This window comes from Panthera tigris, chromosome B2 (genome assembly GCF_018350195.1).
Source record: "Panthera tigris isolate Pti1 chromosome B2, P.tigris_Pti1_mat1.1, whole genome shotgun sequence".
In the NCBI taxonomy this organism is placed as follows: Eukaryota; Metazoa; Chordata; class Mammalia; order Carnivora; family Felidae; genus Panthera; species Panthera tigris.
In genome coordinates, this window is record NC_056664.1 from 57,543,555 (window position 1) to 57,564,497 (window position 20,943).

General features: G+C 35.5%; 1 protein-coding gene across 1 annotated transcript in view; it reads right to left on the minus strand.

The window, feature by feature from the left end:
* EYS (eyes shut homolog) overlaps nucleotides 1–20,943 on the minus strand; it is a 1,764,056-nt gene that overhangs the window by 275,343 nt on the left and 1,467,770 nt on the right. Inside the window, 1 exon segment of the mRNA XM_042986616.1 lies at nucleotides 17,123–17,276. Within this exon segment, the coding sequence (XP_042842550.1) occupies nucleotides 17,123–17,276 (154 nt within the window).

The following is a 20,943-nucleotide window of genomic DNA, read 5'->3' on the forward strand; positions in this document are numbered from 1 at the left end:
GGATTGTTGACATGTAAATATTTTTAAATTTCTGTTTTTTACTCAGAGTACCTTTTTTTAATGTTTGGGCAAAAGAAGTTAGTAGCAACAGTTAAATACTGTATGTATTTAATACTATACACATATATGTAATGTATATTAGATATTTTAAATATAATTGAGAACATTAGCTCCTTGAAGTTGAAAATCGGGCCTTGAATTTTCCATGCCTGCCTAGCAGCAAACAGTGACAATATGAAGGGCTAGATTTCAGAGCTGAAGTATAAAAGGAATCTAAGGGAAAGAAAATTTTAAAATGTGGTTTGATATTTCAGAACTTTTAAGAATGCTTATCTATCTATCCATCCATCCATCCATCCATTCATCTGTTTTTTATCTACATCAATCTCTCCATTTGGATTCACCAGAGACAGAAAATAGTCATCTCCATGAGCATCTTGCAACAAGGCAAGAGGACACATGCTAGTTGGTACCTACCCTTGTCTCCATCTAAATTTAATTCAGGAGTATGAATCTGAGTTGAAAGGGGCTCAAATATTAATCTCTTTTTTTGCAAACAGAAGAACAGCAGAACTTATTTCCTTTCCTTTTACTCAGGAAAAAAAGTCCCCTCTTGGGAGAGTAGTACTTTCAAAAAACTGCTTAAGCTTCCTTAAAAACAAGGAACAAGTGAATTGTAAGCCCTGCCTTTTCTCCTTACAAACTTCATCTATAAAGTCAGCATGTCACACATGGACATTTGCATTTGATTGTGGTATATGTATTTTTTAATCATCACAATTTTTCTTTGCCTGAAAAATTGTTTCTGTATTTATAACCCCCCAGATTCACACCACAAATGAGGTATAGTCTGTCAAGAGGTCATGATTTCAGTGGCTCTTTACATTTTCTATTCTCTTTGAAGGTTGTAGGGCAGAGGTCAGGCTTAGCTTGCCAGTCACTGCAAATTTCCTTTTTTCTTGCAGCAATGCATGGTGGGTGTCAGTGATAACATGGGACACCTAACTAGATGCCCTGACCACAGCACTGAGGACATCTCACCTAATGGCTTTTTTCCTTCTCATTATTCTATATTTGAAATTAGCCAAGTGTTACATTTAGGCACCTATTTCCCCAGGTAAAGGCATTTTCAATTCCCATCTCTAGTTTTAAAGTATGTCATTAGGTACAAAATTGGAGGAATGATATTATGATGAAATATTTTGGGGGAAATGGGTAATAATTCAATTATTCCACTAAGGGATCCAAATTGTTAGTAAGGATAGTCTTCTTTTCTTCTTTTTCTTTTTTTTAAAGTTTATTTATTTGAGAGAGAGAGCACACGAGTGGGGGAGGGGCTCAGAGAGAGGGAGAGAGAGGTCGCAGGGCTTGATCTCACAAATTGTGAGATAATGATCTGAGCCCAGATCAAGAGTCAGATGCGTAACCAAATGAGCCATTTAGGTGCCCCAGTAAGGAGAATCTTTAGGCAAGGGAAGAAGAACACCTGGAACACCAATATTAAAAAAACAACACAAAAATTGAGGATATCAACATTCTGCAGGGAAAAGGGTAAATGAGAGAATCTTTACAAAAATGAGAACTGAGAAGACAAGGCTCAGATTTTCAAGTGGATGCATTTCAAAAGATACACACTTGATGAGCATTCAGAATCTAGGCAGAAAAATGCATGGCAAACCAAGTGTTTCTTGTCCATTTTGAATTAAATTTTGAAATATGAGCTGCACAATTACGTAATCTCAAAGAGAAGTTATAAGTGTTCGATTATTTAAAATTTGTGAAATCTTTAGCACAGTGTTTACCATATAGTAAAACTACATGAGTTCTTTTTTATTATTTTTATCTCAGTTGGTCCTTGCACAATCCTAAAACATGCATACTACTATTATTCCCTTTTCATGTGTATTTCTTAAGGTTAAGTCACTTTTTTGGAGAAACTACATGTCCTCACTGAATACAGACTTGGTGAGACTCTCTTTGTGGTGACTACCCTCCTCTGGCTAAGGGTTGATTGCAACATAAGCTGGTTTCCTGAGAAGCATTCTTCCTTGATTTTGAATTAAAATTTTTTTTTTTAACATTTATTCATTTTTGAGAGACAGAGAGAGACAGAGTGTGAACAGGGCCGGGGTAGAGAAAGAGAGAGGGAGACACAGAACCTAAAACAGACTTGGGGCTCAAACTCACAAGCCATGAGATCATGACCTGAGCTGAAGTTTGGCGCTTAACCAATTGAGCCACCCAGGTGCCCCTGATTTTGAATTTTATATGGTTATAAGAACTCTTGGAATTTATCCACATTGAACCCTGAAGAGGGTGACCTGAATCCCTGGTACATACCCTGGTTTCTATGCTAAGACTGGTTCTTGAGCTTTATTTTAATTCTTCAGCTACCCCATACCTTTCCAATATATTCTGTCATTTCCATTTGGTCCAGCATTGCTCTCTGATCGGGTGAGGGGACTAGCATGCACTGGTGGGAACAGTGCCAAGGTTGCTTTTGCTAATTCTGAACTGGTCCAGGAAAAGCTAATGTGGTAGAATTCTTTGTCTTGGGAAAGGGAGGATTTGAATGGTCCCGTACAGACATGAGACTTGGCTTCCCTGGTACAATTAAACCATGCTGACAAAGGTGGCCCCAAATGTTTTTCATCCAATTATTTTGTGTTATCAGAGTAATAATTACCTGTAGGGTCTGTAGCATTCATTTGAGCGCCTATGTTCACCTTTTAACTTTCTTTGTAAATTTTTACAAGATTGGCTGAAAATTCTGTTTGTAAAGCTGAACTATATTTCATCTTATTATGCCCAAATATTATTGACTACTTAAGAGAAGAGGTGATGTCTTTTTCTACCTATCATGACCTGCCATATTCTAGCTTTGCTATGTGTATCCAAAGTTATTTTTGACTATTCCCCACCAGATTCAGTTATTTTGTTTTCTTGAACACCTGCTTTTCTGTTCCATCCTACATGTGTTTGCTCATGCTGTTTCTTCCACTTGAAATGCTCTCCATCTTCCACTTCATCTTTCAAAATCCTATACCTTTAAGTCTCAAGTGGTCCTCTTTCCTTTTATGCCAATCCATGTTGACTTCTCTCTGAATTCCTATTGCTCTTACAATCAGCACTTCAACAGTATAGCAATTATTTCATGTGTGGGTGTTTAACTCCTACCTGAATGGTAAGATTCAGGTACACAGTGATTGCTTCTCCTCCAATATTTCATTATCAAAAGTTATAAACTTAAAAAAGTTAAGGAAATTTAACAGTGTGAACCATCATATACCCACCTAGATCCTACAATTAACATTTTGCTATATTTGCTTTATCACATATATATTCCTCTACCCATCCATCCATCCATCCATCCACCATTTTACCTTAGTTTTTTGTGAGACATTACAAAATAAGTTGCAGAAATCAGTGTATTTCACCTCTAACATTTTAGCATGTTTATCACTAACTAGAGTGAATATTTTTTTATGGTATTTTTGTCATTAACATTTCTATACTCCATAGTATGCAGCAGAGTATTGACCATATCATAGAAAATTAATTTATTCACATTGGGTTGAATTTAGACATCACTTTGAAATCCATTAGAAACTAATACTATGGAAGCCAAGGTAAATAGTCACTGGAGCCTCAGAAGCATATATAGGTGGGTGTGTTTCATGGAGTTGTAGAAGAGATCACCTACATGTAGTTTGTACTAGCCCAACTTGTGACCTGTCAAATATAACATAGGGGAATGTTCAGGCAAACTTTCAGGAGGCAGTTGGCTGAGAGATCAGATAGGCCACCATCTGACTGACTGAAGTTCTAACATGAGTGCTGCTCTTCTGTGTGCTTAAGAGGCAAAAGAGGGACAATCTAGTTTATCAAAAGATATTGAAATGAGGTGATAAATAGGCATGAAAGGCTAAAAAGTGGGTTCACACGCAGCAATCTGTGGAAGTCTTCCCCAGTGTACCCAGCTGGGAGAAGCTTCAACTCCTTTACAGAGCAGCACATGCTTCAAACAGACAATTTGAGACCAAGCAGATAGATCTGTGAGGAGGCTGTTCTCCTGAACATGTGCAAGTAGTAAGCTTCTGACATCTTACTAGGGGAAATATAGTGCTTCTCAGATTTGGTAGCTCCTTTTAAAATATGTCATTACAGAAGTCATTATTCACCCAGACTTCTTCCTGTAACTGAGGTATATTTATATCTATATCCGTATCCACATCTATATGTATATTTATATCCACAATACATCCCCTCATTCTTCAACTGACAGGCTTCTTCTCATCCATGTATCTCTGATCATCCTCTTTGGAGAGTTCCTTCTGAATATTTTATTTAAAAAGGAGGCCCATTTATCCCATTATACTCTGTCTCTGCACTCTATTTCATCTGGGACACATCACAATTACTAACTACATATTTGTTTACTTATTTCTTACCTTTCCACCATAGTAGACTAAACATTTATAATGGTAAAACCACATATTCCTTTTCTCCTGTATAATTAGAGGATATCAGAGTACCTGATCCACAGAAGACTCCTAATTAAATTTACTGAATCATATATACTGAAAATACACGAACAGAGAAAAAAAAATGTTCCAGTGTTATTCTAAATGTCCTTGTTGTATTTGGCCCCCACCCTGGCCCTCTTCCTTGTGCATTTCCTAATACTGCTATTTACCTTGGCCCCTTGACTTGGAGTTTCACTCAGACTTGACTTTTTGGACACTGCCACAATTTACATACTATCTACCCCATCTCTGAAAACTCCCATTTGTTTAGCATGCTGCTCTCAGCTAGAGGTTAGGAGAAAATTATATCTGATGGAAGAAATTGACCACAAGCTGTGAATGATTGAGAACCTAACTTAATGTGTTAAACCTCCTGAGGATGTTTGTGTATTACAAGAGTGGTAAACTTTTGACAATGTGACTAAGCAACTTAAATAATTTTAGGCACTTTGTGCAAAAAAGACCTAAGGATTTAGTTGACTAAAGGTCTAATCTGAATGGTCTGAAAACTGAGAAAAGCTGATTCATTCTTCTTTGAGTGCATTTGGATCACTTATACAGGGAATGCTGAGTTCTACTGTCTGTGACAGCTTATAAGGTAGCTGATATGATGAAGTGTGTAGAGAATAATCAGGATAGTGAGGCTGTCCCAAGTCATATCAGTTGGGGAATGGTTTAAGGGCTGGGAATATTTACCTTACAGCAGAAAAGAATTAGCGAAGATAAATAAGCTTATTTCATTCATTAGAAAAATATCTCCTGAATATATACTACATGCTAGTTCAAAGTTAAGTTCTGGGAAAAAATAGTGATTAAAAACAAAAATAGTCCTGCTCACAAAGAGCTTAGACTTGATGGTTAAGGAAATACTTAAGGACTACTATTAAGTAGAAAAAGGAGTAGACTTATGGATTTATGGATTTATGCTTTTTCTTTTTCTTAAAAGAGCATATAGAGGGCCAATGCATGAAAAATTGCATGAAAAATATATTTACTTAAAGTAAATCTCAAACATCAAGATAGTCTGCAAACATGGAAGAAAATGCTTTCTGGGATAATAAGTTCTCATTGTTTGCAATATTTAGTCAAACTATCAAGGTTCAGTGTGGCTGTAGATGAGAATCCATATGCATTGAGGTAAGAAGCAGAGACTTGCCCACAGATTCTCTAAGATCTACGATTCTTTGTTAGTCAAGATCACAAATTTTCACTTATGATGACCAGAGAAATGAGCATGATAGTTCTTGTAAAAAGAAGTGCTTCAGGTCAAGCTTAGAAAAAAAGAGCCATTTGGTTTGGATTTCTTGCTCCTTTCACAAAGGAAAGGGTAAAGAGTTCTGGGGGTCTGCCATAATGGATAAACAACTGATAACTCTTTTCTCCATATGTAATAGGAAGTAAAATATAAAGGAAAAAGGTAAGGTAGCAGTATTTTACCTATAAAAGTAGACACAGAGATGGGTGCCAGAGAAAGAGTGCCAAACATGGACTCTAGTTTTAACTTTGGTATATTTCCTTCAGTCATGTGACTCCAAGAAAGTCCATTTTTCCCTTAGGCATAGAGTTTCCTCAGCAGAAAAATGAGAGGTTGAACTATATTATGGTTTTTTTTTTCATTTCTTTTTTAAAATGTTTATTTATTTTAGAGCGAGACAGAGAGAGAGAGAGCAGGGGGGAGCAAAGAAAGAGGAACAGAGGATTTGAAGTGCTGACAGCAGAATGATTTAGAAAACATTAAATATATTTTTTGTAAGGATGTATAATTAAGTATTTTGGATCATTAAGGTAAACTTTTAGAAATAAAATTGACATCTTTTCAATGGTTCAATTAAAACTACCCCATATAATCAAAATATGACTCTTCTGATTCCTGAATCTAGCAATAAATCCAGCAATGAAAACTCATTTAATAAGCACTGAGACATATTTTTGATCAACTCCCATATGCTATTTTGAAGCAATTATTCTCTCAAATAATAAATATTACTGTAGTTCATATTCTTCTGTTCTATTCTATGAAATGAATGTCCTAGATCCTTTTAAACAAAACTGGTGATTCTAGAGACAGTGCATATCTAAAGACTATGATATCTTTGCTTGAGAAAAATCTGGAAAATAATATATTAGTCTGTGTAAATCTTTTAATTAGAAATATTCATTCTAATATAACATCCCTCCTCTTATTAGACAGGAGGAAATTGTGTTGAACTTTCCTGCTTTTAGGAACTTAAAAAAAAGTGTCTATGATAGAATATAATTGACCTAAGTAATTTTCAAGGATAAAAGTATCCTTTCTAAAAGCTTTTTGTACAATACCTAATAATTATAGCCTAATGAATTTTAAGTAACAGAATGCCATGGCTTCTTCATAATAGCAAATACATTAAAAATTTGACTTGCAGTAAGTATAGCAGCATATAATTCATAACCATCTTTAAAATATCTTTAACTTCACCATACTTATGTAGGCTAAGTAAAAATAATTCCATCTACCCCTTTGTTATATCCAGAATTGACAGATGGTATACTGATTCTATTTTTCTTTCAATATAGCATCACAATTAGAACATAATTTTCACTAAATTTTATTTTGTGAAATTCCCTGAGAGAAAATGGTAATTGCATAAGGCAAAATTGAAAATAGAAAATGAAGAAAAGTTTTAGACTCGTATACTTTTAATTTTTACAATTATCAGGGGAGTTTTCAAAACTGCTATGTTCACTAATTTGATGAAGCATCTTTTAGAATTGAAAAGTTAGGGAGTTTTTGGTGTGTGTTGTGTGCTCATTCCATGAGGACCTGGTACCTCTTTTGTGAAGTGGTAGCTGAGGAGACTTATGCCCTCACCATGGCTGATGAAAAGCTGAAGGAAGGAGTCAAGACTGAGAACAAGGATCATATTAATTTGAAGGTGGTCGGGGAGGATGCTTCTGTGGTGCAGTGCAAGATTAAGAGGCATACACCACTTGCTTAACTAATGAAAGCCTACTGGGAAAGACAGGGTTCGTCAAAGAGGCAGATCAGATTCTGATCTGACGGGCAGCCAATCAATGAAACAGACACACCTGGGGGCGCCTGGGTGGCTCAGTTGGTTGAGCGTCCGACTTCGGCTCAGGTCATGATCTCATGGTTGGTGGGTTCGAGCCCTGCGTTGGGCTCTGTGCTGACATCTCGGAGCATGGAGCCTGCTTCTGATCTGTGTCTCCCTCTCTCTCTGCCCCTCCCCCACTCATGCTCTGTCTCTCTCTCTCAAAAATAAACATTAAAAAAAATTAAAAAAAAGAAAAGAGTCAGCTTATAAAATTCAACTGATAAAGCCGTGGAAAACTTTGGAGGACATCCAGAAAATAGTGCCTAAAATAATTAAATGCTTATAGAACAAAACCATGAGGAAATAAGTTTACTTAATTGGAAGGAGAAATATCTGTAGAAAACTTCATTAAAGTTTTTATGAAGTGTTTTTAATGAGATGCTATAAAATAAAAAATATAGTGAGCAATTTCTCTGGTCCTAGGGCAGCAATAGAAGAAATAGACTTACATGGATGATAAACCATAATAATAATACTATTCATTTGAGGGACACTTGATGCTTTTCAAAGAACTTTCATACAGATTACACTCATAGGAGACTATATCGCAGAAAATGAGTGTTATTATCTTTATGTTCCAAAGAAAGGAACAGACAGGATGCTTTGTTTCCTCACTTCTCTGTTTCCAGGTGCCCTTTAGGTGCCCTGCGCTTTCACTTTGAATCAAAATGAACATATAAAGATCTATCCTTGTTCCCTGAACCCAGTATACCCTACTTGGGCAGTGGTCAATGGTCTAATGATAAATCACAGAATGGCATTATTTGTGGTTATCTATGTCCGTGCTGATCCACATCTACAGCGTTGGAATTTGGGGGTTTGATGTGACTAGTATTGAACTACTCTTCCTAATAGTCACTAACTTCTTCGGGTGAGTCCTGGCAAGATTGAGTAGAACCATGCCATTAACATGGGGAAACTCAGTCCCATGGAGGTTATAGGGAGTGATAAGTGTCTAATTTATCTAAAAACAACATTAGTTTATGTGTAAATCAAACCCAAGAGTTGTGGACTTCATCAGCCATTCAGTGATGATGTTACCATGAGCCTCACCAGTTGTAGTTGATGCTGTGGTATATTGCCTTGAGTCTCCTGGTGATGGGAAAAAGGTCCAGGTCCCCTTGACTCAATTCAGTAAACTATGAACATCCCTACTCCAGAGCTTTGCTTAGGGTCAGCTGAAGCCTCTTTCACAACTGCTCTGCAATTCAACTTCTACCTCTTCTCAATGCTGCTTCTCCCACTGACTTCTGGCAGTTGGTACCAAGAGCACTCCCTAATAAGCTTCCTGCATGCAAATCCCTACTGTCTAGTTCCAAAGAACCTGACCTAAGGTACTAGTTATTAAGTATCAGTGGCTAAGACTTAACTGCGGGAATTATAGTCCATTATAGAATCTCCATCTCCAAATATTTTTAGGAATCCTCAGGACAGCTTGCACATGTTCATTCAAGGATCAGACTACTCATTGGTGATTTCTGTGCAACCAATCTAAAACTTCATTTCTTCTTATTCCACAAATTCTCCATAGAGGCTATGCTAAGCTGGAATTGTGTTTCCATCACCTTCTCTGAGGTTTATATACTAGAGGAGCTAAAATTTTCTTTCAGAGCAGTCTCTGCTACTGTACTCTAGGGGCCAAAATGAGAGTCATGGCTAGTACAATACAAGCAGGAGAATGCGTTTTGCTATTTTATTCATTTGGGAGTTGGGAGGAGATTCTCAGGGTATGGTTGAGTTCATCCCAGTCTATCACATAATATTGGAAATTTCTGTTTTCCAAATGATGGGAGCTTTACTGAGGTGTCTACTACGCTCCTACGTGAATTTTCATGCTATTGGCTATAGGGCTTTGTTTTGGAATCTACTCCTTTTTATCTTTGTAACATCCTGTCTTTGAAGGCAAAATTGGGGTTCAAATATTGCTAGAAATTAGAATTAAGCCAACTAAGTCAAAAAGTAGGAGGGACCAAGACAAAATTCTGTATCAAATACTATAAAACAGGAATTTGCTGTGTCTTATGATGGCATTAGAATAAATTATCTGTGTCCCTGAAAATGTCAAGATTTCATTCTTTTTGATGGCTGAGTAATATCCTACACACACACACACACACACACACACACACACACACACTACAACTTTGTCCATTTATCAGCGGATGGACATTAGGGCTCTTTCCATAATTTGGCTATAGTTGATAGCACTGTTATAACATTGGGGTGCATGTGCCCCTTTGAATCAGTATTTTTGTATCCTCTGGCTAAATACCTAGTAGTGCAGTTGCTGGGTCATAGGCAGCTCTATCTTTAACTTTCTGAGGAACCTCCACACTGTTTTCAAGAGTGACTGCACCAATTTGCATACCCACCAACAGTGTAAGAGGGTTCCTTTTCTTTACATCTTTGCCAACATCTGTTGTTTCCTGGGTTGTTCATTTTAGCCATTTTGACCTGGAGGAAACTAGAGTGTTTTATGCTAAATGAAATAAGTCAGTCAGAGAAAGATGAACATCATATGATTTCACTCATATGGAATTTAAGAAACAAAACAGATGAACACAGGAGAAGGGAAGGAAAAATACAGTAAGATGAAAACAGAGATGGAGGCAAATCAGAAGAGACTCTTAACTATAGAGAACAAACTGAGGGTTGCTGGGGGTGGGTGTTGGGTGGAAGGATGGGCTAAATGGGTGACAGGCATTAAGGAGAGCATTTGTGATAAGCACTGGATGTTATATGTAAGTGATGAATCCCTAAATTCTCCTGAAACCAATACTACACTATACGTTAACTAACTTGAATTTAAATAAAATCTTAAAAGAAAAAAATAAATTATCTGACGAAGCATTAAAGGTCTTTGTTCTATATTTATTGAGTTCAAACACTTTGGCTTAGTACCAGTATCTGCCTATGAAACCAGCTTTCAATTTTAAAAATTTAGTATATCTTTTGAAAAGTCTTACACTATTCTTAAATGAATTTGTGTTAGGTAGAACAGAGTTAACAGATGTTAAGTTCTAAAACAATTTATCTCAATATATATCTTCTTTTTATTCAGTATATTGATGAAGTCAAGGTCAATTTGTTGAGGAAGAAGCTCACATAGCTTCTTTTAGCTTCATTTAGAAAGTTAGGTGGCTGGCCATTTTTTTAAATAAATAAGATTGTCTATATTTTGAGTCCACTCTGTGCGAATTGTTCTATAGAAGTTAATTAAGATAAATATGTTGTCAAGGATTGAAACCTACGACTAAGAATAGAACTTAAAGGACTTTCACAGTAAAATATTTCTTACAGTTGTTTCAGGGCAGTAATCAAATATCCTCTAACCATGATGATGGATCTCAATTAGGAATAGCTGTGGGTCCTACAGAAGCAAGTTGGAAAATACATGGGATTTAAATCTGTAATGTTAAACCACCACTCTTAATAAACAAAGAATCCCTTGGCATTTCCTCATGAATCTTATTTTTTAACATGTTCAATCCCTTTAACTTTCCTGTGAGGCAGACTGTTCTCTGACTTTATCAATTATTGCTGTTCTGAAAAAATTCTGATTATTTAGTTTGCCCCTAAGTCTTCATTTGCTTCCTGTTACTTTCTTATGTAATCTTGTCTTAAAGATGATAGTATACATGCCTTTTAGAATTACAGAGAGAAGAGGCTTTTAGGGATTGAAGTTCATGTCACCATATATTCTGCACCACACAAGAATACCTCCAACTTCCTCAATAACCCTGACAGTTGTAGTAGAAATCTACCATTAACATTAAAGAATGAAGAACATGTGCGGCTTTCTTCAGCATACATTGCTGGTTCTCAAAAGAATTTCTTCACTTTTATTTTAGTTTATTGTAATTTTCTGCATTAGAAATTACAATGTTTGATGATGATTTGCTGAAGAACTAAATATCCTTTCATCTCAAACTTGATGTTCCTGTCATACTCAATCTCCATACAATTTCTTGCATGTGTTAATCTTCACCATGATGTCATTGCTTATCCTCTTCCACCTGCTGTCCCTCTGGTAAATTTCTAATCTTTTTTCAAAATCCAGTTTATTTCTTATGTTATAGATACACTTTTCAACTGTTAAGTCCCTTTCTTAGTAGAGTCTTTGCGGTTGCTCTGAGGCCTTAAGGGTCAATCAGTTCTCTGGCTGTCTTGGTATCTCAGCACACCAGAAGATGAGGAACTAAGGACTTGAATCTTTACTTTTTTAACTTTGATAATAGCCATTCCATTTGGACAACTTGAACTGAATTGCATAATTAAAAGAAGCAAGCATGTGACTATATAGTCAATCACTTGAAATTATTTTTTTATATCACTGGTTGGTTGAGTCCATAGCTGACATATTATTCAGTGAACACACTGTGTAGACTCAGCCTCACATTTAGATAGCAATGTCTTTATTTAGAAAGCTCTCCCTTCTATTTCTGCCTCATTCAACACCAAACTGACACTTCCTTGTTTCTCAAGATATTTGCGAATTTTAGACACAACTACACATGCTAGCAGAAGACTCTACCCAATAATCCTAAACAGTACTAAAATCACCAACTTCTAGACCCACAAACCTCTAAAAGATTTAATCTTATTTAACGAAATAAATTTTAGTTTTGTAGTGGATATTTTCAATTCAATACAAATAAACTATATTGTAAGTTGTTGTTCACTAGTACTGGGCATGTTATGTATGATTACTGTGTTATGTATGGATAAGGGAGCAAGATCAATGTTTAGATTTATGTATTTATGTACAAGTCAATGTAATGATAAAGTACTATGCCATATTTCACATATTTAGCTATAGTTTTCCTACATTTCCTCTAAGAAATACCAGATGGAAGTGTTGATGGAAAAGATACAGAAATTAATATTGAAGTGATGAAGTTTGACCTTTTTAAGATGAAAAGCCTGCCAAACTTTCCATATTGACATGGCAACGTTTTATGAATAAATCTAATATCTTATAGATTTAGCGCAGTTCAAAAGTCACCATCTGCTTCAAGAAGTGAAGATTGTTGCTATTACATAGTTTCTGGGCTCTAAGACTAAAGGCATGTAATCCATAGCTCACATAATATTAACTATCAAGAACGTGTGAAAAACCTTTATATTTTAGAAAATCAGAGACATAAAGGACATTTTGAGTTACTCTCAAGATTAGAGCTGATAATACATTATGGATATTCTTTCTTCTTACATAAACTTGAGTAGTTTCCTTATCATTCTCTGTATGCAGTTACAGGTCAAATGCCATGGAGTTATAGGACAACAGGAAACAACTTGTAATACCGAAAATTTATGTGGGGAAAATGGCAAAGCACTTGAAGCTGATTTTGAGCAGAGTTGCCTGAAAGGCCATTGACAAATTATATATAGGTATTATAAGAAGTTGTCATTTGTTCCTTTCTTAATTTTCGTAAATTATTTACCACTAAATCTCTTCATTTGATATAGTTAAAAGCAATCCTGCTCAGAATCCTTTTTATTTCCCAGTCTTGAAGGTTTTAATGCTAGTTTTGCATTATATAAATTTATTTTCTGCTTTTTAAAATATTTATTTATTTTAAATGTTTATTCTGAGAGAGAGAGAGAGAGAGAGAGTGAGAGAGCACAAGAGAGCTGGGGGAGGGGCAGAAAGAGAAGAAAGAGAATCTCAAGCAGGCTCCATGCCTTCAACACACAGGGCTGACACAGGGCTTCATCTTAGCACTGTCTGATCATGACCTAAGCCAACATCCAGCGTCAGATGCTTAACTGACTAAGCCACCCAGGCACCCTTATTTATTTATTTTGAGAGACAGAATGAGAGAGCAGACAAGGGGCAGAGAGAGAGGGAGAGAGAGAGTCCCAAGCAGGCTCCATGCTATCAAAAATCATGAATTGAATGCTTAACCAACTGAGCTACCCAGGTGTCCCTTTCTTTTTTTTTTCTACTTTCTTAATAAAAAGTAATTTGCACAGATATGTACTAACGCATGTACACACACACACACACACACACACAAATATACATACACCTAACAAGAGGTTTTTATTTCATAGAAATTTGTAAGATCAAACAGGAGGTAAAAATCAGTCCATTTACAAAACTCAACAGCAGTTTTTGTTATTTTGTTTTCTGGACCAAATATCTAACAAGATGATGTGTTAAAAATGCTTGCAGTGGTTTTATGTGATGTTTGGGTTTGAGCAAGTTCTAAGGTTCTTGCTGCCCAACCATTAGTAACTTTTCCAGCTTCTGTTCAATTAATATCAAACCCTGCATGCATTCCTTTACACTGGCCAGCTACTAAAAAGTGGCTGATTGGGATGTGTGGTTCTGGCAGTCATGCAATTCTTGGTCAATATCCACTCGGCTTTGGCTACCTAACAGTTTGTTAACCAAAATAAATCACTAGATATTGGAGTATGCCTCAGATATACATGGATAATACACATCAGGATAAGTCCTTGAGGATTCTATGGTAGAATAGGCTGTGTGGATTTAAAATATGCAGATAATAACACAGTAAATTACTCAGAGGAAAGGACACAGGGTTTCTTTACAGAAGAAATGCTGAATAAAGAGTCAGCTTTTGTTCAGGACAGACACAAAAGGTGCCAGAAAAATTTAAACTTCAGAAACTTTAAAAAGTATATATATAGTAAGAATTTTTCTGAACTTCCCCAAAGGAGAATAACCCTTGTGAAAACTAAGACTCTTTCTATGTGATCCCTTTCAAAATTTGTTGAAATGAAAGACAAACTGTGCATGAGTATGAATTACAATCTATCTGTAGAGCTGTGATCTCCGCTCCATTTCATTTAAGAAGAACTTCTATCTTGATACTGAATTGACCTCAATCACTACAAGTGGCTTATTCAAGTTTGCTCTACTTCTGTCATCTATCCTACAGGTACAATGCAGATTTAGTAGGAGGAAATACATGTTTATTCTCTGTGGCTAATATCAAAATAAAAATCCAAGTCATATTTTACATGTTTACCTTTGAGCTCATTCCACTAATTTTTTAAAGTAAATTCTTATCAATCATGCTATGGTATTTTATTGTCAAGAACCCTTAAATACAGATGAAATTCCAACAACATTCATATAATTAAAAAGGAACTTAATTCACATGCTTTTTAGGGACAAATTTGTTTTGAATTTGCGTAACAAGTGTCCTGTCAGAGACAATTAAAAAGAGCTGTACAAACAGACCCTTTTAATATGTACTTTTTTTTTTTAAGGTTTATTTACTTATTTTCAGAGAGAGAGAGAGAGACAGACAGACACAGAAGGAAAGAGAGAGAGAATACCAAGCAGGCTCCACACTGTCAGTGCAGAGCCCGGCATGGGGCTTGAACTCACAAACCATGAGATCATGACCTGAGCAGAGATCAAAAATAGGATGCTCAACCGACTGAGCTACCCCGACACCCCCACAAAAGACCCTTTTAATTTTAACTTGTCCCCAATAAGGATGGAGAAATAAGAGTGGAGAGCAGAGAAGGCAAGACAGAAAGAGAAGGTGACATAAACAACTGAACAGATAGGGGTAAAGCAAAAGGTAATCATAGACCAAGATATGTACACAGACAGAAGATCAAAAGTCTCTTTTTCCATTTTCACTTCCCTCTGGTAGGAATCTTCTCTCACGTAGGTTGTATCTCATCAGTTTAAACTTCTAAGGGACTTTATGTTCTCAATTGTTCATTATTTTTCTATGTATTAACACATTCCACTCAACTAGTATGTTGAGTGGAATTAAATCCCAAATTAAACATGCTGAAATCTCTCATCCTACATTTTTTCCCTTTTGACTCCTCACCTCCCTCTAGTTACCACCTTACCTCTTTTTATACCTTCACAGTAAAAGTTCTCAAGAATTGTCTAGAATATACTTGTTATTTATATTGTATACTCTTAAATAATTTATATAATATATAATACACAATATACAATATAGTCCTAGGGTCAGCCCTTAATGTAATCTATTGTCTGGCAGGATACTGCGCTTAAGACAAAGCAGATTTGCATTTTCGTGTCAGTGGAGATATCTCTTTCTCACTTCCTAAATTTTGGATAAAAATAATTGAAGGACTTGGAAAGTCCTTGGTTTTTAGTTTCACTAGGAGTATCAATATTTTTTTAAAGGATGGTTTCACCTTCAGGCTACCTAAGGCTCTGAGTGGTTTGAGGACTGCCTAGTTAAGTATTCATTACTTAAAGGCAAGAAATAAAATCATCCCTTTAAGTAAGTTTGACCAAAACAGAAATTACTTCATATGTGATCAAATGTGCCATTGTTTGTGTGAAATGATTACACTGTATAAAATGAGGGTGTTATCAATCAAAATGCCTTTTAACTTGGGTTTTAAGTTATTCACTTTCTCATCTGGCTCTTTTTTTGTGTGAGCAACAGCAACTTTTGTCAGAGAGATGGTTAAGTCCATTGCTCTGAAAATTTGCTTTGTCTACACACAACTCTCTTTTCCAAAAGGGTCTTCCTAATCTGTGAATAATAATTTCATTACCTTAGGGTAATTTTATTGCCTTCTTGTCATAACCAATTGATCTGCCCAGCCCCAGACACTCTCCTTTCTTCATTCAAACATTTACTGAGCATCTTTCTGTCAGATGTCCTGCAAACTGCATTAAAAATGAGTAAGATGCTGTCCCTGCCTGTAAGGAGTTTCCATTTTCAGATTGGTGTCAATTTCCTTGATTTTATTTTCAGACTGATACAGACTCTGGGAAAGCTTATTTGATTTATATAACCTTCACAGGTTAGCCAAGATTCCAGCTAATCAGACTAACGTATCCAATTGTCATCTAACATACAAACTCAGGCACAAAATGTTATTTTTAACTGACACAGAGTAACTTTAGAGACCATTATCACTAGATTGCTACACTGATAAAGAATTTTAAATTCTTGGCTGCTACATTTAAATTTTGTTCAGTAATACCCTTGGGATGTGACCATCATATTTACTCATCTCTCTCTTCTGAGATGTCCTAATTCTGAAGTATGAATTAATTCCAAGACTGCCTTCCAAAAGTTTATACACCCCAGAAAGCATTTCCATCTAATATTCATTTTTTTTTCCCCACTGGATTTTCTTTTTCTGTGCAGAGTCAATGGCCACCTGCCCCAACTCCCCAGTTCTGAATGGCTATTTTCATTCAATAGATATTTTCTTGAACAACTACCGGATCTTAATTTCAAGTGGACCACAGGATTCTTTAACCTATTTATTAGCTCCATGGTATTTTTCAAAGAAATTCATTCTGTATGTAATTGGATTGCCACTGGATGGTATCATATTATACCTTAGTTTAATTTATACTTTATCTATCAAACTGAAAACACTGATTAGTGAGACTACTTTCAGATGGACCTTTTTGTCCTTCTTTTCATATTTGGGTGGCTATTATACATATAGATAACATTGAAAAAATAAGTTTCAGCAGTATAATTCAAAGAACTACTGTGGAAGACTTACCGTATTGTGATAGGGATGAATGCATTTGTGTTAATGCTATAATTAGCAGAAAGAGTCAAGATATTGTGAGAACTCCCGCATCCATATTTAACTGTGGGCCTTCCATCCATGAGAAATAAATGAAGAAACTGTTGTCCGGTATTTTTCTCACTACCTTTAAAAAAACAAATATTCCATGAAATTAGTGATTTTATTTATGTTTTATTCAATTACAATCATTCTTTCAAAAAACACAATCTTTTGTCCCCTAGGACTAATGACTTAGTGAGATGGCTAGGAGTATTATTAGATAACTATTCAATGTAGTAATACTATATCAGAAATATACATTATTTTTCACAGGCTGAGACTAGCATGGCATTAACAGCATTTAACTTCACATGAAATTAACTTCTGTTAACTTCTGCCTCTGTTTCTTAATAGCAAGATGATCTTATCCTGAGCCTCAGTTTCCTCATATACTATAATGGGATGAAGAGAGCAAGTGATTATTAGAATTATTGTGATAATTAAATAAAATAATAAAAGTCTCTGGCACCTGTTGAGTATTACAGAACTTGGTTTATTATTATCGTTAATTATTTGTATTATAATTTTTATTTGTCTTTCATAAAAAATAAAAAAATCAATAAAAAAAGAAATATTTTCCCTTTCTCCAGCTCATTCTTTCATCCCACTTTGAGGTATTCTTTACTATCGTGTGTGTGTGTGTGTGTGTGTGTGTGTGTATACACACACACACCCAAATATTTATATAGCCTTAGTTTTATTTTTTAAAATAAAATAATGGGGATGCCTGGGTGGCTCAGGTCATGATCTCACAGTTTGTGGGTTCAAGCCCCACAGCCGACTTTGGGCTGACAGCATGGAGCCTGCTTTGGGTTCTCTGTCTCCCTGTCTCTCTGCCCCTCTCCCACCCCTTTCTTTCGCTCTCTCTCAAAAATAAATGAATATTAAAAAGTTTAAAAAAAATAATGCAATAAGTAGCCTTATTCATCTTTCTCTCTTCACTTAATAATCAACTTTAGACATATATGTAAGTACATAGATTTTTTTAACAATCTTTTTTTAATGTTTACTTATTTAGAGAGTGTGTGCACCCACAAGTCAGGGAGGGTCAGAAGAGAATCCCAGGGAGGCCCCTTGCTCAGCTTGGAGCTCCATCAGCTTGGAGCTCCATGTGGGGCTTGATCCCACAGCTGTGAGATCATGATGTGAAGTGATATCAGTAGTCTGATGTTTAACCAACTGAGCCACCTAGGTGCCCCATATGGTCTTAATTTTGGCGCAGGTCTATTTATTGTTTCCTTTATGGTTGTAACTAGTGCTTTTTATGTCACCTTTAAGATATCTTTGGTTCAAAATTATAAGGTTATTTTCTTAGCTTATCTTTTGTAAGCTTTTTAAAGATCTATATTTTATGTAGAATCGATTTCTGTACATGATGTGAAGCAGTGGTTGTGATAGGTTGGATAATGACCACCAAAGATATCCATGTCCGAATCGCTGGAACCTGTGAATGTTAATCTTATATGGTAAAAGAGACTTTGCAGGTGTAACTAAATGAAAGACTCTGAGATGAGATTATTGTGGATTATCTGGTTGTGTTAAAATTTAGTCACATGTGTCCTTCTAAAAGGGAAGCAGAGGGAGATTTGACAATGGAAGAGGATAGGCTATGTGACTACAGAGGTGGAGACTTGCGTGATGCAGCCACAAGCCAAGGAAGGCAAGTGGCCACCAGAAGCTGGAGAGGCAAGGAACAGGTTCCCATCTAGAGCCTCCAGAAAGAGCCAAAGCTGCAACATCATTTGAGGCTTCTAAGACACATTTTGGACTTATGGCTTCCAGAACTGTAAGAAAATAACTTTCTCTTGTTTTAAGACACTAAATTTATGGTAATTTGCTACAGCAGCCATAGGAAACTACAGGGGTCAATTTTCATTTCTTTCTCTTTTGGTTTCCAATTGATCCAAAATCAAAGCAAGTAATTCTTACTGTGTATTTATTATGTATTTACTGAATTCTCAGATATTTGTGAAATGTATATTTTTAATATTTTTGAGTATCTTTATTTCCTTTTTTTTCTTTTATTATTGTGAATATACGTATTTAAGATAATGACTTTAAGAAAAATACCAACATTAGCATACTAAACCAACCTGAAATTACAACCCTCAAAAATGGCCAGCTTTAATACAGATAAATGGATAGATATGTAGAGAGAGAATTTTTCATTAGAGCAAAATGATATTGTACATGTATTTTTTTTTTAATTTTTTTTAATGTTTATTTATTTTTGAGACAGAGAGAGACACATCATGAACGGGGGAGGGGCAGAGAGAGAGGGAGACACAGAATCGGAAGCAAGATCCAGGCTCTGAGTCATCAGCCCAGAGACCGACGCGGGGCTCGAACTCGCAGACCGCGAGATCGTGACCTGAGCTGAAGTCGGACGCTTAACCGACTGAGCCACCCAGGCGCCCCATTGGATTAGAATTTAAAACCGAAAAAAGAAAAAAAAAAAGAATTTAAAGCTGAGAAATTTTTCAAATATTTATTGAGTAGCTTATTTAAAAATAACAATAATAAAATCCATTACACATTAACCTAAATAACATATTTTGTGAAAAGTAATCATATCTTACAAAACAAAAATAGTGAGAGGAGTATTCTTTACTTTTACAATAATTTTCAATGTTAAGTTTAACAAAAGCTGTTGGATTTTCATATCTACTTCTGTATTCAATCTATTGTGAATTGTTGCTTTGGTGGAAGTACATGAACTCCAGCTTCACAGTGAATGTAACTGGAAAATTAGCATTATTTAAACTGTCTTTTTAAACATACACAAATTGGATAAGTGGTAGTTCCTTAAAGTATAGTTGCAATGTGGAATCTGGAACTATACTAATAATCTTTACATCCTCTGTTACATTAAAATTCCATTGGTCTTTCTTGCATTTTAAATGGATATTTTACCTTTGCAGGATTTTGTAACATCATTTATTGGTTATTTGAAAAATACTGATTCACTGAGTAATGGATATCTTTCAAAGATTGACATATTTTATTATATCATATTAAAAAATCACCTTAGTTATTATTACTACTGAACTCATCAGAAACCATGGTGAAGCTCTGAAGCTCATTGTGAAGAATATACATTTTCCAAAATTCTAATTTTTACTAGAAATCTTGAGGCTTATTATTGGGAAACAAATACTGTCAGCTGCTTTCCTCAAAATGGCAGGCTTACTTTGTTAATTTTTGAGAAAATGGCTTAAAATATTCAAATTTGAAGAGCCACAGATTATCTTTTAGTTATTTTTCAAGTCATGTTTTCATAATGGCTACTTCAACTAGCAACTTAAAAAAATCGCACAAGTGTTATTCCTCAAGACAGTGATTATACATTGGTATGCACCAGACTTGCTTTGATGTATACTTTTGCTTTTATGCACAGCACATTAAAAAGTTGCATACACAAGGATTGAGAATTTTAAAAAATGAATGCATTTTCTGCACTATTAGGGCATTTTTATGTTGACTTTTACTTTGAGTGCATAGTGGAACAGAATAAAATGAGTACAATTTGGGTGTACAAATGTACTCCGCCATGACACTAGGTGCCAGATACTGTATCTACTGTGACCTTTGTACCCTGAGTGCAAATGTCCATCAACACAGTGAAAAAGGCAAATATCTTGGTTTTATTAAAAAAATAATTTTGAAAAAAATAATTTTGATGTTATGGACATCTGAAAGGACCCTGGAGATGCTCAAGGATCTAGATAAACTTGAAATATCTCTGTGTCAGA